The 26,936-nt window shown below is 34.4% G+C and overlaps 1 protein-coding gene across 5 annotated transcripts in view; it reads left to right on the forward strand.

Annotated features, from left to right (window-relative positions):
* The window catches only part of LOC128244786 (deleted in malignant brain tumors 1 protein-like), a 49,640-nt gene extending 26,242 nt beyond the window's left edge, over positions 1–23,398 (forward strand). The window contains exons 16-37 of one of the 5 annotated variants that reach the window (XM_052962861.1): positions 727–903; positions 2,721–2,825; positions 3,189–3,280; positions 4,491–4,652; positions 4,976–5,050; positions 5,734–5,848; positions 6,758–6,901; positions 7,329–7,407; positions 7,619–7,733; positions 9,960–10,009; positions 10,158–10,269; positions 11,124–11,227; positions 11,870–11,972; positions 12,452–12,605; positions 15,031–15,098; positions 15,232–15,300; positions 15,463–15,548; positions 17,604–17,730; positions 18,566–18,607; positions 19,164–19,232; positions 20,244–20,381; positions 20,537–23,398. In XM_052962861.1, coding sequence (XP_052818821.1) covers positions 727–903; positions 2,721–2,825; positions 3,189–3,280; positions 4,491–4,652; positions 4,976–5,050; positions 5,734–5,848; positions 6,758–6,901; positions 7,329–7,407; positions 7,619–7,733; positions 9,960–10,009; positions 10,158–10,269; positions 11,124–11,227; positions 11,870–11,972; positions 12,452–12,605; positions 15,031–15,098; positions 15,232–15,300; positions 15,463–15,548; positions 17,604–17,730; positions 18,566–18,607; positions 19,164–19,232; positions 20,244–20,381; positions 20,537–20,629 — 2,279 coding nt within the window. In that variant the 3' untranslated portion in view covers positions 20,630–23,398. Of the gene's footprint in view, positions 1–726; positions 904–2,720; positions 2,826–3,188; positions 3,281–4,490; positions 4,653–4,975; positions 5,051–5,733; positions 5,849–6,757; positions 6,902–7,328; positions 7,408–7,618; positions 7,734–9,959; positions 10,010–10,157; positions 10,270–11,123; positions 11,228–11,869; positions 11,973–12,451; positions 12,606–12,958; positions 13,569–15,030; positions 15,099–15,231; positions 15,301–15,462; positions 15,549–17,603; positions 17,731–18,565; positions 18,608–19,163; positions 19,233–20,243; positions 20,382–20,536 lie in introns of those variants that run through there. The other 4 variants (XM_052962864.1, XM_052962863.1, XR_008262991.1 and 1 more) reach the window with 4 other exon arrangements.
* The last annotated feature ends 3,538 nt before the right edge of the window (positions 23,399–26,936 follow it).

Consider the following 26,936-nt stretch of genomic DNA (forward strand, 5'->3'; position numbering starts at 1 on the left):
TTCGGCTACTGGTTTGTGGAAACCATTTTCACATTCTAATCGTTTTTGCATGCACAAAATACTACTTTCAGGTTTGAATGTCAACATAAACAATCACCGATTTGAAAACATAAATATCCGATTTAGATTGCTTTGTCTTATACTAACATGTTATTTACGTACACTCGACATTCTCGAAGCATATTTGCCATCCATCCAACCAACCATACATCCATCCATCAATCCACATCCATCCATCCATAGATTGCTCTATTATGGTTAACCTACACTCTAGATTTAAACATTGCGATTGATGGTCTGGTGCCTGAGGGCGTGTAAAATTAATAGCTAAAAGTTTTGGCGGCGGAAACACTCGAGCGGTTTCCGAAGTCATTCAAATAAGTGTGTTATTCAGAAGTTATATTGAATTTTGAGACAAATTACAAATACGTAACATACTGATAAGGTAATGTTTCTTTTGAATGTGATTCTACATAATGTAGCCTGTAATAAAGTCAATATATTACCATAGATTATGATGACAATATAGCACCATGACAAGCTCTTCAATGATTATTGACATTCACTTTATATATAGCGTTAGTTGTGTTTACCTAAATATATTACTTATGTTGATACATATTTCAATTAATAAACACCGACCCTGGAATCAGCGACTCATATTTAGCATGTTTCTTTAACACTTTAACACCAAGTTCTATTGTTGTTATATATTCGTTATCACAGGGACCTGCTCTGTACCAAACGTTGTAGACACTTCAAAAGATATGGGCGCAACGATTGTTTACAACACGGCCGTCACGTACACATGTGCAAAGGGCCACGGCCATACGGATGGCAATTTAGTAAGAAGATGTCAAGCTGACGGCCAATTGGATGGTTCTTCTCCTTCTTGTACTCGAGGTGTGTGGGTTATATTAGTATTACTACATATTCGGCTACTGGTTTATGGAAACCCTTTCCACATTCTTAATCTTAACTAGCAATAGAAGTATTGATATCATACCTTTCAAATGGACAACAATACCCATTAGTTGGAAACAATTTTTAAATACTTAAATATGTCAAGACCCCCAAACAAAACAAAGAGTGCGATACCAGCAACAAACTTACACAAAAACGAATGTTATGCAGTTAAACAAAAATGATTGCTAATAATTAATGTTAAAAACGAAATACCTACAATAAAGAATAATATCTAAAGTCCATAGGTTTACATCATATTTTTATGTCCATAGAATTGAATTCACATGAAACTTTAAACACACTATATGATAACTATTTACTTCGAACAACACTTTCAGAATAAGTCCCACAAAATGTTGAAATATAATCCTCGGAGAGCAATTTAATTAAATCCAAGATTTTAGACTTCAAGAATTTAGAAATGTTCTACCACTGTGAAACTGAGTGTCACACCAAAACCCCAAGATCAGAGAAGTGTGCCCTAATTTACCAAGTAAAGTTATTCCTGAACATTAAATAAACATCCTGAACAGCTTTCTCTCAAATTCAATTACAGTTTTGTTTATTTTAAAGCGTCTATACATGGAATAAATTTGAAAGTCTAGAACATTCTTTACAAAACCTACGAAATACATATACATTCTAAAAATTTCATAGGGGAAAAGATAATTTACTTTGATAATCTTTGTCAACTAACTATCGAACAATAAAGACGAAATTTGAAATTCATATACATGTAACAATGTCCCTCTTCTAAAAAAACCCAAAGTTGTATGCAATATAATTTTCATTTTAAAAATGCATGTGATAGAAAGTAATATTGAGGATGAGCATAGCGCATGCATTTAACATAAATATTATATCAAATGACATGATCATAATATTCATAGATAACATGGGTACTAGGTATGGCTTTCAGTCTATTAAAAGCATTATGATTTATGACAGTTATCATTCCAAACGAACTTTTATCTTTTCTTAAGCAAATTTGTCAAAGGTTCTTCATTTACTGGACAGTTGTTTCAGACTGTGAATAACCACCGTACCACGAGATCGCATCTGATGTATTTTACATCTAAAGACAAAAGACAGCTTGGACCTTTGCATCTATAGGTTTGACTTTCTCTCCCCCATAATAAACCTAAACATGTTACAGTAACAAGAACAAAATCACTTGGGGACCAGAATTCGATGAATTTTAGTCTTCTCTTCAACGGGTTTATTACATGATTGCAATTTTCTCATCAAAATCTCGTTTTTATAGTAACCAACAGGGAGCTTTGCAGCTGGGACCTTTGAAGTTTCATCTTAGACCTTTCATACGAGGCTGTAATCTCAGTATCATTTTGTTGTTCTTTGATAAGCTGTGACCTTGTCAGCGTGTCATTATTTTTATTTTTTGACCCAGATCAATCAGATGTTAACGAGTCTATTTAGAGATATTCTTACAAAAACATACAACTGGCTTAATATAAATCCCGCGTCCGGGCCGGTGATACATATTGGTCTTGTTTCATCCTGTCAAATCGCAGCGTTACATTAATCCATAAGAATCAAGGCACAGAAATGCTGAACAACTGAGGGAAAATGGAAGCTACGTTTACTAACCAATGCTCTCGAACAATTTAATTCAATGTTTTTAATGGTATCATCAAATGCATTTTATACGAAAATAACTTCGCATGAGGATATTGAATTCGTTGCAAATGATCGACTTAATGAATTAAAACACAGCCTGTTGGATTTTGTTCAAGTGCCGAATAAATTCTGCAAGGAGGATGTGGATGACGATGGAACGTTCTGGAACTACACGGAGGGCGATACCAAGCTCAACCTTGACTGTCCACATGGATACACAGGTAAGTATCGCTTCTCCTTCATCTCTCCCACGCATGGTTAGGTAATGTAAGGCACGGATTTAATAGCATAACGTGCAACAACATGATTGAGTACAGATCAAATTTAATAAATGTTATTTTTCAACTTAGTTAATTATACTATTTTTGTTTTTGGATAAATTATGTATTATTTTCCTTTTGAAGAGTTTTGAGTATTTAAAAGGAATATATTTGACGACAATCTAAATATTTGGCTGTTTTTTTAGCATGCCTATGTAATTGTAATTATGACTATGATTTTAACAATAAGAATTTAATTAACACATTTGGCATGACAATAGTTTTTTTATACATGTAAGATTTACGTACATGCATAATCCACAGGGTTAGTGACGCGATACTGCAGGAAAGACGGAGTGTTTCTCTTGCCCTACTATGACTGCACACTGGTCATCCTCAATGATCTCACGAAACAGGTCGGCAAAATTTGGTTTAAAGAATTAAGTGATCCCAGCGGAATAAAAGATCATGAAATTTACGCTTCGGCACGTGTGTTTATAAACTCTGTACTTGTAGAACACTAGTGTTTTGCATGTGCGCATTCAACCTTTAAATTGAAATTATGCTTTAGGTATAGTAATCCATTGCTACCAAGTATTCACAACGGATATATACAAACAAAGACAAGTAAGATTTGTCTGCCAACTTGATGGGTTGTTATGCCCCCGAAGGGCGGCATATAGTAATCGGATCGTCTGCCCGTCCGTCCGTCCTTCCGTCCGTCCGTCTATCCGTCAGTACCAACAGTTTTTGATCAATCACTAAGACCTCAAACTTAGGAGGGAGGTTGATAATAACCAACAGATGAAACCTTGATTTTAAAGTAAATAGGTCATGGTCACCTCGAGCTGAAAATCTGTTTCCGATCAATAACTGAGGAACGCTAATGTCCAGAGACATCAATCTTGGCAGTTTGGTTTGTAATAACCAGCAGGTGAACCCTTTTAATTTTGAGGTCAGTGGATCAAAGGTCATAGTGACCTTGAGCTGATTTTTCGTTTTCGATAAATGACTCAGGAACGCATATACCAAGAGACCTCAAACTTGGAAGGCAGGTTTGTAATTACCAGCAGATGAATCCTATTTAATTGAGGTCAGTAGACCAAAGGTCATGGTGACCTCAAACTGATCATTCGTTTTCGATCAATAACTGAAGAACGCTTAGGCCAAGAGTCCTCAAACGTGGTAGGCAGTTTAGTAATAACCAGCAGATGATACGTGTTAAGGTTGTGTTGACACATGTAAGATGAAACCTGTTTACGAACAATAACTGAAGAATTCGTAGCCCTAGAGACACCTGCGTCAACTTGCAATGTTTTATCATTTACATGTACATACTTTGCTCTTAAAAATGTTACAAATCAATATTTTCAGACTTATTGGAAATGTAGGGTAGGTCATCATGGAAATGCGTTTCATATCCATGGCTACTGCCAACTACGGCTCAAATCCTAATTGATTTTTGTCCAAGGGGGCCTTTCGGGGGCATTTGTCACATTCCTGTTACACCTCTTGTTTTTTAAGAACCAAATGCAAAACAAAATCTTTAATAAAATGCAGATTGGTGGGTCTAGTACAGGTAATTTGACCTTGTACAACAATGATCCATGTTTAATCATAATACAGCTGACTAACGGTAATATAGACGGGGCCGCGGTTCTAGCTGTGTTGACGTCCGACGTAGCGGATAGGAGCCACACGTTTTTTATCGGGGATTTGCTACAGACACAATTCATACTGGAGGCTGTCGTTTCTGAAAACTCCACGTTCACCAAGGACAGCATCGAGGTGAGTGTCGCGTTGTAATAGTAATATCATACTGTTCATGTCACATTTTGCGCACCGTTTGATTTGTTTGCCATAAAGAGGTGTGAAATAAAATCATTGTCATAATTTCTTCTTTATTTAATGACGTCAGAAACATTTTCTTTGTTACTCTTGATATGACGTCGTATATGGAGGATGTCGTTATAATAAAAAAGCGAGGTAATACTACCAACCGTTGCAGAAAATATTCATGAGAAAATCAATATTCAGATATGACGTATAATTCCAGGTATGAACAAGTCGATATTGCATGATAATTGTACATTTGTCTTATCATATTTAAGGACTTTTTGGAGACGGCAAGCTTTCTCATTGACGACAAATTGAACGGAGAGCAGTGGCAAAGCCGCATACAGAACGTAAGGAAACCGAATGTATAGCCACGAATGCATACACTTTACATTAAAAGATATACATATCTTGATTACCACTTAAGTTCAACTCATGTGTTAAATTGACCTTTAGCCTCGATTGCCACTTCTTAAAAAATATGATTCCCAATTCGCGCTGAGATTGATAAAGTGATTATTTGACCGCCTCTAACCAAAGAGGTTCGAGCCCGACAAAATAACGTAGGTTTTAGCTCAACCAGAGGTCGTAGGTTCGAGCTCCAGTAGAGGTCGTACGTTCGAGCTCCAGTAGAGGTCGTGCGTTCGAGCCAAACCATAGTTCGTAGGTTCGGGCCATCAAAGAGGTCGTAGGTTCAAGCATCACCAAAGGTTCGAGCCCCACCAGAGGGCATTGGTTTAAGCCCCATGAGGGTCGTAGGTTCAAGCCCCTTTAAGGGTTGTTGCTTCGAGCCCCTCCAGAAGTCCAGAAGGTTTGAGGCCTACTAGGGCCAAATCCTTTTGTCCAATAAAACAGGGCACACGTATTCATTTCAACTCAGCAAACAAATTCAAAAGCAATTTGTATCAGCTTCTGATTAAAATGGACATATAACGAACCAATCAAAAACTATTGTGTAAAAATAAGATTCGAAATTCAACTAAAATCCTTTATGGCAAACTCGGAATGAACTCCATATGTACCTTGTTCTCAGAACAACACAGGTGCAGACTCGCTGCTGTCAGTGATGGACGATTTTGCTGTACGCCTCTCCAACTCCCTCGCGTCATCCAACGTCACCCAGCTCACCGTCACAAAACCATACATTGGTGCGTCTATCCATCAATTGAGTCCTAATTTAAACAAGTTTCACTTACGGCCTTACTTACATTTTACAGGCTTGTTTATCTACGTTCATTTGCAAACAGCGTAATATTATAAATGTAATAGGACATCCCATTTGATCGCTTGTCTTACTTCCTTTTGCATACACGTGCATGGTGTCATTTGCACATACATCTTATTCATCATTTGAAATATGTCCTTTTTTTGCACATATACTTAATGACATTTGCTAACATGTCTAATTTTCCACAAATATTATCCATTTTTGCACAACTATCTTACCATTCGGAACTCCTCGGCCATTTTTATCGAAAACAACCTCGGATGTATGCCGGTACATCAGTAGAAGCAGTTCGTAAATATTTGAATTATATCATTAATTAAATTAAATGTTTAAGCTTGTATGTGTTGATCTAAGTTTAAAATGATTGCTAGTGAACTGTATTATTACAAACATAATTAAGATTCTCAAGAGTTAAGTCATTAAGTTTAACTACTACATTAAATAACTACGCGAACTACTTGCAGCGGACTTAAAAAGAACCGATTTCTGAAATTGTAAACCGTCCATATACATCCGAGTTTTGTTTCGATAAAAATGTCCGAGGAAACCCGAATGCTATCTTTCAAAACCCTTTCTGGTACATAAAATTCTGAACGAAGTAATGGTACACGCAGTAAATTAACGTTTGATACAAAAAATGATTTTAACGGTTATTTAATTTTGCAAATATTCAATTACTTTTGGCCAAATATATAGTTTTTTTACACATATATTTGATTCAAATGCAAACATGAAGGGTTAAAGTGAAAATATTCAATTTCACTCTTTTTAATGCCTCTTCGCTTTAACCCCTCGATATTTAAACGCATTTTGGCTACATGTTTTGTAGTTTTGACATACTCGAGGGTGAATACTACTGATGAGAACAGCCCCCCGCTACAATTTCCAAGCAGCAAGAGTCGGAACGCCCTCGGGGACGAGTGGCAGACTGAATCATCAACTTTCGTCAATATTAGCATGAAGGCGCTCAGAGGTATACTCAGTTCCAGGGGATGAAATTGATTGCAAATGACAGTTGAATAATACAGAAAATTATCTACTTTTTCATTTTTACCTTTCGATTTGGAAGCGTAACATTTGTCAATCCAACGTAAAAGCTTACGAAATACATTTCTAACTTTAAGAAACAAAGTTTGGGTTGCATTTTCGCATATGTATCTGTACTTAAAGGTGCTGTAGAAAGATGATAATACATGCGTAACTTCATGAATAATTAGAGAACATGTTTTACTCCGTTTGTAAAAGTTATAAATACTTGCGTGTATGATTTTGGGATTTGATGATGCTCTATTTACCATATTTTTTTGTTTTGGCTATTGCGACAAAATGAGAATACCAAACTGGTAAAAATAAGCGATGGTATGTCAGGTATGAACGAAATAAACATTTTCACGTAACAGGTGGGAACGTTTCCGCGTTTGTTGGCTTGATTTACAAGAACCTTTCAAGAGCTATTCACATTCAGCTGCACCAAGCAGAGTAAGTTACATTAAAATTTTATACCTTCAATCCATCTCCTTTCTTGGATGACATTTGGTACACAGGCGTGATGAAGGAAAAAAAACAACAATTATGACATTGTCTTTAGCTAACTAAACAAGCTACCATAATATCTTAACAGTTGATTTGTTATATAAGTGCGTACGTAATTATATTGTAAGTGCACTAGGATGTCTATGTCCTGTTTCAGAAACGGCACAAAAATCACCATCGGCTCTCAAGTGTTGTCCTTGCATTTGCTCCCAAGGGCACCTGTAAAGCTAGACCCCGAAATCCAGCTCAACTTCCAAACATTCCAGGTAACTGTTAGTTCTATTCGGTGGAAGATTTGTCTTTTCATTTTGTAGTATTGCCGTGGATGCAATGACGAAAAATCGAATCGTTCTATCAACCGCGCGACGTTTGGTATTTTGTCTATTTTCTGTTCTGGCGTTATGACGCGGGTGAAAGATCGACAAGACGACAATTAAGGAATGAATTGCGGGCTTGATGTCATTATCGGGGTATGAACACAATTGGGTTGGTCAATGTGTGTGGAGTCCGAAGGACTCCACGCGTACTTTGACCAACCCAATTGCGTTCATATCCCCGATTATTACATCAACCCCGCAATTCATTCCTTATATTTACACCAATAGTTCATTATTTCATTCAACAGTTGTTTAAAACATACTTTATTTCATTTAAGAAAACCTTTCAGTAATCCGTTCTTACCCATTCTGTAAATAGAACGACCCGACTGTAACCGGAAACATTATTTCAAATGACGTCACAATAACGCGGAAATAATCAACCACTTGAAATCACTTTAAAACGTAAAATTGAAACACTTCTTGCAACAATACATTTAAAATATAATAAATTTACACTTTTATAAATGTTGATTTATATTTTACGGGATCTGCTGACACAATACAAACAATAACAAGATCAATAGTTTTTATGTGCATGTGTATTGTTATATGCAATGAATTACGATCCGAACATATCCGAAGATCTTGCGTTCATCGATTGATAAACGCAATTGCCGAAAGGCAGTTCATTTGAGAAATGGAAGTTGGGGTGTGAATATTTAAGGAATGGAAGTTGGGGTGTAAATGTTTAAGGAATGGAAGTTGAGGTGTAAATATTTAAGGAATGGAAGTTGGGGTGTAAATATTTAAGGAATGGAAGTTGGGGTGTAAATATTTAAGGAATGGAAGTTGGGGTGTAAATATTTAAGGAATGGAAGTTGGGATGAAAATATAACGGCGTATATCCAATGTGGTGATAATGTAAATAGATGGTAGAACAAATAGATCCAGCATGTTCAGCGAGTTCATATAGCTAACATATAGAGATGGAAAGTAGGTCATGGTCTGATATTGCATTATCATGCTTTGATTCATTGTTTTTGTCAACAAACACATGCGATAGAGTATATTTCTATAATCACAAAAGAAATAAAATACGACTTACACTGAAATCAACAACTTTCCTGTTTATTTTTTATGCTTATTTTAGGAGATGTATAATTGATATTTTAATTTATTTTTTCTAAATAACACATTTGTGCATACTCCTTTTCTATCCTCCTACCCTTGAAACGCCCCTCACGTAGTGTCTTGATCGCTGACGACGTAGACTGTCACTCCTCCGCCAGCTTATGGAGATATGATAGTTCTCCAAAAATTGTATTATGTACTCGTGTTTAAGTGCAAACATTTCATAAACATTCATCAATAAACTTTTATTTAATCATTTGTGATTCAATTAATACGATACACTTAATGCACATAACGATACAATTTGAACAGCTCATGAATGCATTTACGAACTAACGTTGGTCGCCATTTACCAAACGAAATATTTGAAAGTTAAAAAGTTTGAACAGAACAAAATCAAATTAATATATTCAGTGTTTGAAACAGTAAAATATCAATTTTGTTTCACTGATGAACTCTATAAACCTACGGAAAGTATATGATACATATGGGTTTTCAATTAATAAATCACTGTCCTAGATTTGTCTTATTCGGTTGTAGATGGTTCGTGTTTGGAATTAAGAATGAAAAGAACGTTTCGTTGTTGACATTTGACGTGTTTAAGATGGCATTTTAGTTTATTTTTCAATTAATTGTTGTGTTAATTTTTCAGTCTGACAAGTTAAATAGATGTGGTGTTCGTCTGTAATGGTTTTGTATGCAGCTTCATGAAAACATTTAAAAATTAGTATACCCATTTACATAATGGATCATTGGTTCATGTTTATTTTCAAAAACATTCTCTTTATTTTAACATATGTATTCTTATTCAATATCAAATTCTGATTTTTATTATCATTTTCTGTTTCGAAAGTGAGATAATCGGTCTTAAAGTTGATATTTTATCTCCTTAGTTTGCAGTGAAAATATCAAATTATTTTGTTATTTCACTGATAAAACTCAATAGTTCAACGAAAAGGCAGAGAAACTAATACTGGTTGTAAATCCGAATATTATCTGTTCTAATTTTATTTACAATCATAAGCAATATCATTTTTCTGTTTTAAGAGCTTGTCGAATTACAGCAAATTCTGCGCGTTTTGGAACATCACAACTAAGTGAGTAGCATGTGTTTGTTTACTTTCTTATGGACATGCCATTTCTTTCTTTCTCTCTGGATATGGTTTATAAAATCACTGTGCTTACAATAAATTTTAACTGTTCGTGTATATTATAATTATTAGCTGTATACATGAAAACTTACAGAATATGGTCAACATCTGGTTGTCACGTGGTGTCTTCGAACGCCAGCCAGGTCCAGTGTGCGTGTAATCACCTCACCAACTTCGCTTTGTTGATAAGCCCATACAAATCTAAAGTGAGATATATTATATTTGAGAATATTTCGATTCATTATTCAATTTACTTATTTATGAACTATTCAACTATTTATCATATAAGTGTAAAATGTTTGCGATGAGTTAAACGGCATGATGACAAAACACATGTTAGAAGTGTAAATGGGCTCATGATTTATGCAAATAAATTAATGCAAACTGGCCATAAAAACGGGGGATTTGAAATACCAATAACGGGAATTAGATTATGTCCCATAAGTCGCAAAGCCCACCAACCCATACTACAATCGCAAATTCTCGGCAGCAAAGTCTGAATTTTTCCGTACATGAACCTCAATAGAACTATTGTGGAGAATGTTTTCTTATCAGCCATGTAATGCCCCAAAAGTTAAGATTTACGTCTTTATAACAATATATTATCTTTCAACAAATCATTAAAACGGGGAACATATTGATAAATCCTTTGATAATAATGACAATATTTTGTTATGTCTTGGTTGTCTTATTTCAATTTGATTTGAAATAATAATTTGAAGTGGGTTTAAAAAAATAGCCGAGAGTTATCTGAAAACGTTATACCAGTTTTTGCTAAAAATACTACTGAACTAGAAGAAGAATTAAATAAGAAATGGCTTAAAAGCTGAAAGTCATTGGATAAGTTTGCATGGTTTGAGTAGCAATATCCATAATTTGTCTTGGAGATGAACCAACAAACCCCATGCCATGTTTTGCGTCAATACATTTTTCGATTCCGGACGCAGCGGACGCACGTCCTGAGAAGCTCCCCAAAAGTTAATCTGACGCAGCGCCACATTGACCTCAATCCTGGAATCGCCCATGAAATTAATAGGTCTGGTAAAACATTACGTTGCAGAGTGAGTTGGTGCAGAAGATTTCAATGGTCATCACGTACATTGGTAGCGGTCTCTCAATCCTGGCCCTCATCGTGACCATCGCCTTGCATGCCTTCTACTGGAAGTAATATCAGTTACAGTATTTTCAATATCAACTTGTTGTATCATATACATCGCGATATGATGCTAAGGTTAATAATAAACGTTTGTTGCACTATTAGTCCCAATTAAGATTTACCACAATTTATACAATTGTTTTAATATGTCAAAATGGATTAATAAATGTAAAAAAAAAACAATGGTTCTTATGAAGGATGCCAAACTTAATTTGAACAAAAAGTGCAGAATACACGGTTACATTTTTGTTATCAGTTATTAATAGTTTCCATAAATGCATTATTTATTAAGTAGTTAAAGGTTTATTACTCAAAATTTATTTTTGTTATAATTGTGTATGTATTGATTTTGAATAAGAGTGTCACTTTCAGTAATAATTGTTAATTCAATTCAAATATGTACTTATTCTTTTCATTCAAATCGCGATATTGTACAGGAGGCTTATCAGCATATTGATTGTGTTCAAACATTATAAGATTAAATTATTAATTTGTGAGCGAAAGCATAGCTTAAACTTGAACCACATAATATAAAACAATGATTTTTGGTGATATTATTTTAAACAAATGTTATTACAATTGGTAGAAATGTAATATAATTATGGTTATTTCGCACCAAACCGATCTATACCTTATGTATCCTACCACAGGATACTGCGCAGTGAACGGGAGTCTCTCACCATGTGTCTGTGTGTTGTGTTGCTACTGGCCAACATTCTCTTTCTCGCCGGCATCGGACAAACAGAAAACCAGGTAATAGTTCATTTGTATACAATGCCATGGACATTTTCCACTTTTTAACTTCGTCATCGGGCTCGACCCATTCGGCATGCAGTGACATTCAACCAAAATACGCACTATTTTAAAGCACCATAGAACTACTTTTTCCCTGGCCATCCCCAACATTTATTTTCATACCATGTTCGAGAGTGTTTCCTTTGATTGTGTATATTGATTTACTCCAACATCGTTACGGAATCAAGCAGGCGGAGCTTAACCACTTAGTAACCCTACACGCGGGTAAATAACAATGTTATTTACATATACTGCACGCTTTTTATTTAACGTTTGTCTCTTGGCAACATTGTACAAAATGGTAACGTCCCCCACTATCGTGGTGATTTAAATAACATTCGAACTGAGGTTGTGGATGCACTTACTATAAAAACAAAACATGTGTATTATCATTGATAAAACTGTTACCAATCTCTCCTTCATTATTATTACCACAGACCGTTTGTCGTTGGATCGCCGTTTCCCTGCACGTTGTGTTCCTGACCGTCTTCTTCACCATGCTTTCCGTCGGGCTCAACGTGTATGTTGCCGTCGCCGTTGTCTTCAAGAGTGGCAAAAACAAACTTGTCGTGTTCTTCTTCTTGGCTTTTGGTAAAATAGATTTCCATTCATTTGCTTCTTTTAAAGACAAACAATCATTTTCCATTTAAATAAACGTTATCCTGTCTTCTAATGCTAACGCGTTTTGAAAAATTCGTTAAAAAGATATCCATCCAGATTGCTTCTTCTTGTGTATTCAAAACTTCTAAACACTTGACAACTATAGCGGATAAGGCCTACCGAAGAAAATAAACAATAATGTTTAAAATTTGTTTGAAACATATGTGATCTTCTAGCTATAACATTTACTTAACTATACATTGTGACATGTTTTTATTGCGTTAGTTAGAACTCTTTTGCACTGCTACGAGGTTTGACGATTTGCGGCGATTTCATAATTTTAGTCAAATTATTCCAACAAGCAGACAACATGTAACTTATTGAGACTTACTGTACGAATTGATTACCGATCAACTCTGACTTTTCTTCGAGCTAATTTGACAAATGTACGACACTGAACAAGTGTTATTCGAGTGCATTCGACATTTATGTGACACGAAACAACAGTTCCTCGAGTGTATTTGACGTTTGAACTGCACTGCACGTTTGTTCTTCGAGTGTTTTCGACATCTATGCGACACTGAACTAGTGTTCTACAAGTGTTTTCATCAACTCTGCGAGATTGTACGAGTGCAACTTATCGCATCATATAGTACAAACTCAAACTTATAGCAGTACAAAATACATTCAAAAAATGGTGCTACCAATAGCTATCTCGAACTTGAGGGTTACAGCACATTAAAAAGAAACAAAATATGGTTTATGTCGAATTTGAAAGGTAATAGAAACAGGGATATTTGGAGTGTTCTTCGAGTGTATTTGACATCTGCACAACACTGCGCGCGTGTTCTTCGGTTATTAGACTGGATCATTCTGGATTGTTTTGCAATAACCGTTAGAGGGAATTGAATTGTTTTAATAAAACAACGGAAACTACATTGACAAGCAGGGAAGCTTTACTTAAGTAAGAACCTGTCAAATGTAGATAAACAGTATGATTATCAGAATAATAGAAAGGAAGGTGTTTTACACAACAACAACGAGCTTGTTTTAACTTGTTTTCAGAAACCAAGAACTTCAAAAACAAACGAAAACTACTTGAACTGCAGTATTACAAATATCAGATTCACATATTTAACCCATACCGTACTCATGTCGCAACGATTTTGCTGGAATATAACTCGTCATGCATCGTACTAATTCGTACTCATACCTTGCCCATGTCGCATCATATGGCTTTTACTCGTACATGTCTCGTCATTCATTGTACTAAATCGTACTCATGCTTTGCTACATTCGCAATTTATGGGATAAAATTGTACATATCTGGCCATGTATCGTTCTAAGACTTGCTCATACCGTACTCAAGTCGCAACTTATTGCGTTAACTCGTACATTACTCGCCATGCGTCTTTCCAAGTCGTACTCATATTGTGCTCTCAAACTGGTTAATCAAACTGTCCACAGGCAAATCGTGGCTTTTCACGGCAATTATTGAAAGCGTTGTTTGCAAATCAAAATTAAACACACTGGTACATAACTCGTCATGCATCATGCTAAATCGTACTCGTACCTTGCTCATATCGCAACATATGGCTTTAACTCGTACATGACTCGTCATGCATTGTACTGAATCGTGCTCATTCCGTGCTTAAGTCGTAATTTATCGCATAAACTTGTACATTACTGGCCATGTATCGTTCTAAGCAGTGCTCATACTGTACTCATGTCGCAACTTTTCGCTTTAACTCCTGCTACGTCTTACTAAGTCGTACTCATACCGTGCTCTCAGACTGGTTGACCAAACTATCCACAGGCAACTATTGGCTTTTCGCGGCGATTATGGAAAGCACGATGTGTTTTTCAAGACCGATAACGTCAGTAGTTTTCGAAATAAATACTGCTTAAAATTACAAATATACGTGTGAACGTACGATACGATCAAACTCAATTTCAATTCCAATTTTTGTTATTACATGTAGTAGAAAAGGCCACCAGCCCATAATACAAGTACATAAATTCACGAACAAATAAACAACGTCCAAAGTAAGCAATTCCAATTTACATAAACACTATGAGGAGTAAAGTTGTATGGATGATGGTTGATAAGGCACAAATGAATGGTTTCTATTTGTATTCAAGATATGATTGATAAATTTACGGATATCGAATAGTTCTTTAACATTTTTTGTTGAAAGTTATTGTAAAATACATTTAGAGTGTCCCAATGTGCGAATTGGTGACATTCCTTCGACTGTTATCGATATCTGAACGACACTGCACGAGTGTTCTTAACCGTACGTTGCCGGGTAATGTGCGGAAAAACATGTTCTTTCAGTGTAACGGGGGTTTGATTTATATATCTATCCAGTATATATTGTAAACACATCGTGGGTTTCTTTTGTATGTTTGTTAGGGCCACCAATAGCTGTCGTGCTTACTGCTGCCAGCATTTCCAAGCTTGAGGGATATGGCACGAAAGCAACTTACGAAGAATGATTTATGTAGTCTATAACCATTGTCATGAACCATCGTCCTATTCGTGACACATTTTTGTCTATTTTAATACGATGTAAAAAAAAATGTGGCATGTGTATGATATTCATCAAAATGTTGCAGTTGTTGGCTGGATGTTGATCACTGGATGTTTTGGACATTTGCGGGACCAGCTGCCTTTGTTATCTTGGTAATAGCGTGTTCTATTCAATGTTCTAGACCATCGTTTATTATTGTAATTTGTATTTGCAATCATCATGTACAAATTTGGAACAATTGATAAGAGCTGGTGGGCATGTAGCTAAATACAATTTCTGTCATTTCAAGCAATATATTTATTGTATTATTGCAGGTCAATGGTATAATCATATTGGTTGTATTGGTAAAGATATGCAACACGCAGGCCGCAAAGAACAAAGAAACTCTTGACAGAATTAAGTAATGCATTTGAAGTTTCCTTGTCCTTGTACTAAATCACTTATGGCAGTCGGCTATACATTTTACTAACCAATGATTTCCGTAGCAACCTCTTTTTTTCTTAGCAATAAATGACATCCTTACCAACTGATGACTTCCCAAGAAACCACTTATTTAGAAACCAATTACTTCCCAGGCATAAATGTCAACGGTACTCCTCTGGCGTCAAATGGGTGGTAGATTCTGGAAACAGAATGAACACGGAATATTCCGTTTCAATCGCTTACGACGTTTACTGGACATATAGCATATATAGCATCTACAAAAATGTATAAATAATAACGTTTATAATATGGAACAGGTAGAAATACTTGAACACAATGTCAGACAAGGTAAACAATGATGCGGTCGTTAAAATAAAATACATTGAAACCATGTAAACATCTTGTGACATTTAAAAACCTATAATACAATCGATCTACACATAATAATGGAGTTTAATAAATAACCTGCAGTAATATAAACAACTATCTGCATATTAAATGGATTTATCGGGTTAAATTGTTGACTTGAAAAATGAAAGTAGATAAAAGTTGATTGGTTAATATGAAACACTGACGTACAAGTTTAAGGTTAACAAACAATACCATTGGATATCTAACAACTCTGCTACGCTACATATATAGGTAATTATACCGTTAATTTACGGGGCGGAGTAGAATTTGAGAAAGCTGGTAGTTAAACAAAATACGATACAATACTTTTGAAATATTTTGATTGAATGTAAAGTAACACCGTATGACACAAACAACCACTTACTTAATATAACGTCCTACATCTTTAACAAACAAATAGGTTTTTATTTATGACATTCTTAGCCATAAAATGACTTCCTTCGCTACAAATGACAACCGTTACAACTCCCTTCATTCTTAGCAACCGATTACTTCCTTTAGTAACCAATTATTTCCTTTGGAACAAATTACCATCTTCACAACCAGAAAAAAAACTCAGCACCCCCTTACTTTATAGGTAAGCAATAGCTGCATTAGCAACCAATGACTTCTTCAGCAACCACTTTCTTTCTTAGCGAGCAATGGCCTCTTCAGTAACCACTTGCTTCCTTAGCAAACAATGACCTCCTTAGCAACCAATGGCTTCCTTAACAACTACATTCATCCATAATAACAAATGACGTCCTTTTGCAACTAATGACTTCCTAAGCAACCGTTGTCTACCTTAGCAACCACTTTCTTTGAAAGCAACTACCTACATTAATATACTCCAATGACTTCCTTAGCAAACATTGACTGCCATAGCAACAGTCGCCCTCCATTGTCATCACATCCTTTATCCCTGGGAACAATCAGCTGACAAGCCTAGAAAAAAATATTGATTTTCCTTTACAAGGACCAACCTACTAATCAACTATCAAATTACTTGTCAATTACTTACTTCCTTGGTGAGCAGAAACATCCTTAATTACCACTGACGTGTGGCTAATTCTAATCAGGTGAACGATATATGGCCAAGTTGGTCCTCTTGTTATAAGAGAGGTTGCGACGTGTGCACACCTTTTCTTCGTGTGTACATGTTTTAAAAACTATAAGCTTTTGTCCAGAACACATTTGTGGTCTACATCATAGAGGTATTAGTAGACACGTACGAGATGAACAGTGATGACACAATCACCAGACAGTGTTCAAACTAAATGCGAGAGTAGGTTATCCTACCGATACACGCAATGAGAAAATGAGATTTCTGACTTGTATGCTTAGCTACACTTACACATTACACCCTTTTAATGATATTGGGGTAAGCGCAGCCTCAGTGTTATAGCATTGCTTTTTAAACAGGGACGAAACCATAAACAATATTAACATTTGAAGATGATCTTTATAAGCTTATAGGTTTAAATCAAATTCATATTTATTTATGTCAGAAGAAAACGATATTTATGAATGTCTACCTTAAAATCAAATTCCTAATCATTTGTTTTGAAATATATGTAAGTGTTTGCTTTTGTCATGAGATGTTATATGTTTAAACCGAACCATGTTTGAACCCTCCTTTCAGAATGACGATTACGGCACTGTCAGTGCTGTTACCAATGATGGGCATCGGCTGGGTCTTTGGTTTCTTTGCTGTGAACAAAAAAACTCAGTGGTTTCAAATTGTGTTTTGTATTTTTAACGCGTCACAGGTTAGTTTGTTGGTAATTGTAGTTTTGCTTTTGTTTTATTTGTCTGTTTATACTAAGTATTGTAGAAGTACAGTTGAATTTCCAACAAGTCCAGTCCAATTTTCTTTCATTATACTCGGTTAAAGATAATTATGATATATTATAGCGTTGGATTATATATATTGTTTGCTATCCGCCTCCGAAAGGCGAATGGGGATATAGTAATGGTAGGCGTGTGTGTGTATGCGTGTGCGTGTGTCCGGGCAATCTTGTCCGGATCATAACTTGGGCAGTCTTTAAGGATTTGACTTCAAAATTCAAGAACAGATAGAACTCATTGAGGATAATGCATTGCATAGAAAGCATAACTCTCGGTGCCATATGTTTTTAGTTTTTGCCCTTTGTTAATTTGCATATTTTTCTTTTGTCCGGAGCATAACTAAAAAGTCTTTAAGGTATCGATTTCAAACTTTATATACAGATAGGTCTCATCAAGGAGATGGGCATTGCACAGAAACCATTACTCTGGGTGCAGTATGTTTTAGTTATTGCCCTTTGTTAATTTATATACTTTTTTGTCCGGAGCCAAACTTGAAAAGTCTTTAAGATATTGACTTCAAACTCATTGACAGATAAATCTCATTGAGGAGAAGTGCAGTGCACAGAAACAATAACTCTGTGCATTTTTATAGTCATTGCCCTTTGTTAATTTTCAATCTTATCCTTGGTCGTAAGGGGAAGTTGATACTGCTCATAATTTGGCGGGGATATGGCAGCCTATGTCTGCCTATGTCTGCTCTTGTTTGTACTGTCTAAGACCTGATGCTTTCAGATTCATCTTTGTCATTTGTTTCAGGGTGTGTTCATTTTCATATTCCACTGTCTTCTGAATAAACAGGTATATGTAATTTAAGGTCTTATATGTTTTTGTTTGTTGTTTTTTCATTTGATATTGACGGTCTAGCATTTTAATTGAAATTAGGAAAATACAACTCTGTTACGAAAGTTGTGTTGGTTTTGGAAAAAACTTACAGACTGCATCGCTTAAAGCAGAACTCAATTTGGTGCCAATGACAAGTATGTCATTGTCAATGAGTGAAACAAATTGCAAACAAATACAAATTCGATCAAAAAGCTTATTTATTTTTTTCTACTGTTAATAATAACTTTAAACTGGGACAGGAATTGCTCTTTTACGCAAAGAACCCGTTGTAACGCTCTTGAACATCGTAAGACTTAGGAATGCATTTACAAAGTTCTGTTCAAAAAGTATTTACCATTTATTGTTGGTTGTTATGCTGTTGTTTATTTCTCACAAATCTAAGCAAAATAAATCAATATGAACAAAAGTTGAACGAGTCTCTTTAATGTAGCCAGGTCAATTTTACTTTCGTCTCCTTTGATGCTGAATATTTCGATATGACGTATACTTCTTACAACATTTTAATCTATAGCTGAAACGGGCGATTCAACGCTCAAGAGAACGAAGGCGAACACTGGAAGAATTCAACGATGAACGCAAAGTAAGTTTGTATATTGTAGTCCCTTTTTTTCAAGTAAGTTAAAGGAATCCGACCCACAAATAATTTAATTCTCTGACACCCTCATTAACCTTAATGTCATATTTGGATGTCTGATGACCTCATATAATGCTGGTATCATTTGCCGATTACTAATATGTAATATAAATGACCGAACGTATATCTAAAAATGTTATTACAGTTTTTACTTCAACTGAATTCGTGGGTTAATGACATATTTCCTTATCATTTATTGATTTTTCAAAGCCAATTAAATTTGTTTATTAGCAAAATCTTTTGTTATATAACTTTTGGAAAACAATATTAGTTTTCTGCAAACAAAACTCATCCAAATAATACCAAAATAATATGGGACAATCATCCTAAAATTCACGCCATTGAATAGTGTATACCTTAGATTTAGAATATTTACTGCTCTGGATCCTAATTTTGGGTCTTATACATTTAACAGTATCTATATCTGCAATTGTTTCACATAATAAATTGTTCGCTTCAAATGCTTTACAAATTTTATTGTCTTACTACATGTTTAATTATTCGCTTCCATTATTTTACATATGTAATTGCTCGCTTTTATTGTCTTACTACATGTTTAATTATTCGCTTTCATTATTTAACATATGTTATTGTTCGCTTTTATTGTCTTACTACATGTTACATTATTCGCTTTCATTATTTGACATATGTAATTGTTCGCTTTTATTGTCTTACTACATGTTACATTATTCGCTTTCATTATTTAACATATGTTATTGTTCGCTTTTATCGTCTTACTTCATGTTACATTATTCGCTTTCATTATTTAACATATGTTATTGTTCGCTTTTATTGTCTTACTACATGTTACATTATTCGCTTTCATTATTTAACATATGTAATTGTTCGCTTCAACTGTCTTAATAACTGTTTAATTGTTCGTTTCCATTACTTTACATATGCACTTGTTCGCTCCATTACTTTACGTATACACTTGCTCGCTTTCATTATTTAAAGAAAAGAACGGGCGTGCAAGACCGTTCCAGAGACAATACAACAGGAACGTACATGTCGGAAACGGGAACGCTCGAACGATCTGAAGCGAAAGAAAAGACGACGTCAGTTAAACCGGAAGAAGTCAGAGTAGAATTGACGGTAATTTCCCAGAGTATATTCATTTAACATGGCATATTAATATAATTAGCCATGTATTATTTCATAATCAAAAACAGTTTTTGAACAACAGCTTTGTTTAATTCATACTAACATTATTTAATTTACACATGGAATGCATTATTCTTCTTACTCAGTTGCTGCATAAACGCGAAAGAAACAAACAAGGAGCCCATACCGACCGAAAACTAAGATTGCAGCACACAAAATCAATCTTTCAAATATCATAGCAAGTCGGAAGTGACGGAGTTTTCAAACGACTGCAATCCCGTTATACCAACATAGGTTACAATCGGAAAATATATTTAGGTAACTTCCACAAATGCAGATCAAGATGTCACGAATGGAGATAATTCAAACGAATTCGCATAGGACAGTGAACTATTGGAAGGATTAAAAAGAAAATTATATCCGTGATACATGATACATCAAATAAATCTAATACTGAATAGTAATAACACAGGCGAAAAGGGTCGAGAACAGAATGATTCTGAATTTGCAGAAACAAAATCAATACAGTTAATTCAAGTTTTACCTTATATTTTTACCTTTTATATGTTTGTTAGATCGTAACAAGGACGGCTTAAAGATTCACTCTTACCCACAAATAATACAATGGTGTTGATATACTAAAAGGGATGAATAAATGTCGAAAACAATGGTTCTTATGAAGGATACCGAGTTCAATTTGAAATAAATGTGCAGAAAATACGATATTTCTATCTTATGAGACGATAGTAGATAACAGTAAATATTTTATTTTATTAAATACACGGTTGAAATCTTGTTATCAGTAATTAATATTAATATTTTCCATAAAAGCATTATTTAGTAAGTAGTTATAGCTTTATCACTCAAAATGTATGTTTGTTATACATTGTGTGTGAATTGATTTTGAATAAGAGTGTCACTTTAAGTTATTTCATTTGTATTGCTTAATTACCATTATTGTTTTCGTGTCTAGAAATATATTAGCAACTGTTTAATGCCATACAATTCCAATTGCATTTATTATTTGGTGCAAAACTGACAGAATGTACAAAAATTGGTGGTGATTTATGTCACAAGTATTGCTGTTTATTTAGATAATAGTATTGTCTTGGTTTTCTGCGAATATGACATTATTTTGTTAGTATTATTAAGTACTAACTAGCTCCAATTTCTCGAAGTAACATGTTTCTGGCTTAAGCTTAATACAACTTCATTTAAATGTATGAAAACTGGTTTTAAAATATTAAAAAAAATATCAAATCAAATATAAGGGTCTTACCGTGATATTGTTATATGGAAATGTTGTTCGAGAATATGGGGCCTGATGCCTTTGTAACCATAACTGATTAACATGTGTATTTTGCAGCGATTCTTGTACTCTAGATGACAATTTATAATATCATTATAGCTATGTGTATAAGGTAACGCCCACTTAGCTACATATAATGGGTAACGCCCACTGAGCTATTATATATTGGGTAACGCCCACTGAGCTATTATATATTTGGTAACGCCCACTGAGCTATAAATATTTGGTAACACCCATTGAGCTATGTATATTAGGTAACGCCCACTGAGTTATTTATATTGGACAACGCCAACTGAGTTATATATATTGGGCAACGCCCACTGAGTTATATATATATATATATATATATATATATTAGGTAATGCCAACTGCCAATTTATATATATATATATATATATTTGGTAACGCCAACTGAGCTATGAATATTGGGTAACGCCCACTGAGCTATATATACTGGGTAACGCCCACTGAGCTATATATATATTGGGTAACGCGCACTGAGCTATATATACTGGGTAACGCCCACTGAGCTATATATATATTTGGTAACGCTAACTGAGCTATGTATACTGGGTAATGCCCACTGATCTATATAAAATCTCAAAGTTTTAACGCATCCATTGATTTTATCATTATTTTCTCAAATCCATGAACATTCCAAGTTTTGCCGTATTATTTCTGTAACACATATTGCAAACTTTATTTCGATCATAAGTGCAACATGCAGATGAATGTTTGGAATCCGTTACCTTTAAGATTCTGATTTATATGGCATTGTACACATCATTATTTTTCAAGAAACATTATGATCTGAGTAGAAAAGAGCCCGTATAAAAGCTGCAAAGGAAATTTGTCTAAAATGATAAAAAAAAATGAACGTTCATAAATGTCGCTAAAATTGCTTTTCCTGTATGACTTAAAAAACAATAGTTGGTACTAAAATTTACTGATAACATTTTTATAAGTATGTGAAATTGCACTTTCAAACCTCATTGGTAATATTTGTTCTTGTAAAATTTCTTTGCCTTTTCATCCAATGTATTTGGTCTACAGTAAGGAAGTTGACATTTTAAAAACTTGTACTCGTGCGCGCTCAACGAGTGTACATCACAATTTTTGGGAGCTATAACAAGCATTAAACATATATATCTTAAACATGTACTTGTTACTTAGTAGATATGTAAAGAACTAAGAAATTTTGCCTAGTTAATTTTTTTCTAATAAAATAAAATTCAGAGATAGAAATGCTACAAGTTAATTATTGCAAATAATTGGCGATGTATTAGGCTCACCAGGCTCACCAGGCTATAAACTTGTTACATTATGGAGCTATCGGAGAACAGCTTATTTCAGGGTAGGATTCCGTAAGTTGTTTGCATGCCGACATGTTACTGATGTTTTTTCTTAGAAAAACTTACAAGCAATAAATAAGATAAACTTGTATAGTGTGATATCACCATACTTTTGTCTTTTTTTAGTATTATAGTCTTTTATACTTAATGAATGTTTGATATTATTACATGTTCTATTAAAGTTTTACATATCAGTTAATAACTTAACAACACTTCATTTATTTCCATTTTAAGAAACACATTACAGCTCTCCTTTGCATAGACAATGTAGCAGATATAAATGTAAATTATGCACATCATGTTAGAAACAATTATGAAATAATCAGAATAAAATTATATATTTTTCATAGTTTGTTGATCCTCTGCGTTGTCATGTAAATAACATATCCACACTGTTAAGTGGATATATACAATTTGTGAAAATTTCCATGGAAGCATTCTTATTACAGAGATGAGATTTTGAAAGATATTTCAAACAGATCTTCTTTCGTTCGAAGATAAAATAAGATTAATCATGTATTTTGTGTGTCACAGAGACAGACAACTATTGTTGACAGCTAAACGCAATGGTAAAAATATATGCCTTTTGCACCTAATTACTATTCCTCGTAGTCTTTAATCAAGAACAAAAGAGAAAATATGTCCTTTTAGAGTAAGTAATAAATTTATATCACCTAGTTACCTACTTTATGACCCAATCGTACCAATAATGAAATTTAACCTAGTCTCATATTTCGTACTAGAGAATAGTATGACAAAGTTTCATGAAGCCTTAAGAGTGTTAACCTCGGGTGAGTTGTGTAGATAGAGTGCTTATTCGGAGGACACAGAAAATCAATGATCAACTTTTAAAAAGTGCTTCCTGCTACAAAGATAACATGTTGACCAATAGAAAAAAATCTCACCACAGAAAATTATGATGAGCTTTATTGTAGCGCTTCTTTGTATAGGAGGTTTCTATAAAGCGTTCTCGGCGAACTTCTTTCAAATGTTTTGTCTATGCGGCCAAGATTTACTAGGTTGATCCATGATTGGCTTTGATCTAGACCTAAAGCAAGAAATCTAACGAAGTTCCATACACATTTGTTCAAACGTGTGATCTCTGATGTCACCGTGTGTTACAATATTGTTCTCATAGTTGACTCCGTAAACTATTTTCGGACGATTTACGTTCTGACAAAGACCAATATAGGTTGGGCAGGAACATGTGGATGCTGTCCAGATAAATATTGCCGATGAATAACGCATAACTACAGATAAGCACAATGGCTCATCATGAGCACACTGTCGCATACAATGCTATGATTGAGCTAAATATGAGAAATATGACAAGCAAACAAATTAATTACTTTATTTTAATAAGAGAGGATACAATTTTAGTCGTAGCTTCAAAAATCTTGAATCTAAACTGAACGACACTAATGGAACAAGTCGATTTGTTTTCATTTCCTCAACTTTGTGTACCTTTTTCATTACTGATTTCAATACATTTCACTCACATATGTAGCAAAATTCCGAAAATATGACACAAAGATAATTTCAATTTACGACTTAACTCGAGAAATTAAGGAGTTTTCTTTCATGCTTTACGATAAATATGGGGTTTAAACAGTGAAATAACAACAGTGAAAATATTAATTTAAAAAAAAAAATGTTTAAAAATTAAATAAATGTTTTATAAATTTAAATAAATATATATTTGGAAAAAAACAACTTACCGTTTATTACCGGTTATCCCGTTTTTCAAACATTTTCCTGATCTTTGAAGCGGAATGTTCGAACATTTGCTTTCATATCAAACACATTACAGACAAAAATAACTATTCGAACATAAATATAATTTTATATCATCGTTCAAATGTATTTTGAACTGTTTGTAGTACGTAAAATGAGCTTCCTGGAAAATTCACACAACAATTTACAGATAATCCGATATTTTTTACCCCACACACACCTCAAAATTTGTCAACAAACTAGCGTGGCATTCACTCTTTATCTGGAAAACAAACCTGTTTTCAAGCGAAACAGACTGGTCTCTAACAGTAAGATGACTATATATTAATTTACTATGAAACACATGCAGTCTTAAACTAAGAAGAATATTTAAAATCCAATGAGTGTCCGCATTTGTTTTGCTAACACATTTGACCTTCCAAATTTTCATTTATTAAATAGCGGCGTAGTAATTTGGTTATGTATTCATGCTCAACTTAAAATAAAAGCGTTTTCATTATTTTTTGGAAGATATGTGCACTTATAAAACTTCATTGTTTACTGTTCACGAAAGCTTTGCACTAAAAAACGCGCGAATAATAAGCTATAAGAATGAATAGCAGAGAAGTATTTCTCAGCAAACCGAAAATAGAAAAGTTGACAGCTATAATTATGCATGAGGGGCGCCCCACGGGTAGCGGCGTATAAACCACCCTTTTCAAAAAAGGGGGTAATTCAGAAATAAATAAAAAAAACTAATAAAACTCCGAAAATAAGCATTAAAGAAACGGATTTAATTTCACTCGTGCTCATAGAAAAACTACATTTAGAAAAGATGTTTTTCTATGACACTCATGAAATAAAATACGATCTTACACTGAAATAAACAAATATCCTCTATCTATTACATTTAGTTTGATGATTGCATCTGAAAATACCATACGTTCGAGTTGGATAAAGTATGGTGATGTGTTTACTTTCTGTTTTTTTTTTCTCAATGTGCCAACATAGGGTCCAACTTAGGCTACCTAGATTTATTCAAACTCCGCGCAGGGTTACTTCCCTTTGTAAACAGTACAGTAACACTGCCACCACAAGATTTTCATCCAAAATTGGATGAAAACTTTTAATGGCATTTTTTTTAATCATATATATTTATTCTTATATCCTTTCTTAAATAATTACTTTACGCCAGTTGATAGGCATAATATGTTTTATAAAAAAATAACAATTAAAAAAAACATTCGGAAATGTTCGGTCTTTTTTCAAATTGAAAGTAGGATTTACAAATTACAATATCAACATGGATGTGTTGTTAGCTATTCAGACATGTATCGAACGTTTTGCATTTTTTCCTTTTATGGAATAAAATCGTTTATTTCCTAAACAAATGAAACATGTTGCTGGAATTTCTTTTAAAGGTGTTCCGTCCATTTTGTAAATTGCAATCACGTGCCGTTTCTATCATCACGTGATATTTGTGAAGGCAGTGATTACTGTACTGCAAGGGAAGTAACACTGCGCGGAGTTTGAGATTTATTTAACAACGAGGATACTAATATATCCTATCACACACTTGTTATGTAATACCTCCCTCAGTATTTATATCTAAGTGTCTTTTTTATCTTATATTCATATAGTTTTGAACGTTAGAGGGGGCGCAATTTAGGGGCGTAACCTTTTGTCTTGCGACCCTCCCTCAGAACTGAAATTTATTTGGTTTAAAGTGTTGGCAGTGGTTGGGGGGTGCTCCTCAAAAAGGTTTGTAACATTTTCAAGTTCAAAATGATATTAAGGGCGTATTTTATTACTTTTTTCTCCGATATTGAAATAAAAATTGAACTTGGAGGAATTTAGGGTGGGTGGGTGGTGGGGGGGCCGGTCGCCGGGTGCGATGAGAAATGTTATGTACACTGAAACCAGTAAAATATATATAAACTATAGACGCTAAGATTTATGCTTTAGAAGAATATGTGTATTTCATATCGACTGATTACAAGGTCTTTCTACACAGAAAGATGAATAGGTCTTTGCATCTTTCAGAAGGGCTGATATACGAGTTCGATATCTGACTGAAACACCGCAAACATAATTGCATACTAGAGAGGTTGCGAAACGCTTCTTGTACGGGTACGAGTAAGTGTGGACTGCTTGTTCAGTGCTACGTCATCA

Source organism: Mya arenaria, chromosome 8 (genome assembly GCF_026914265.1).
Source record: "Mya arenaria isolate MELC-2E11 chromosome 8, ASM2691426v1".
NCBI classification, from domain to species: domain Eukaryota; kingdom Metazoa; phylum Mollusca; class Bivalvia; order Myida; family Myidae; genus Mya; species Mya arenaria.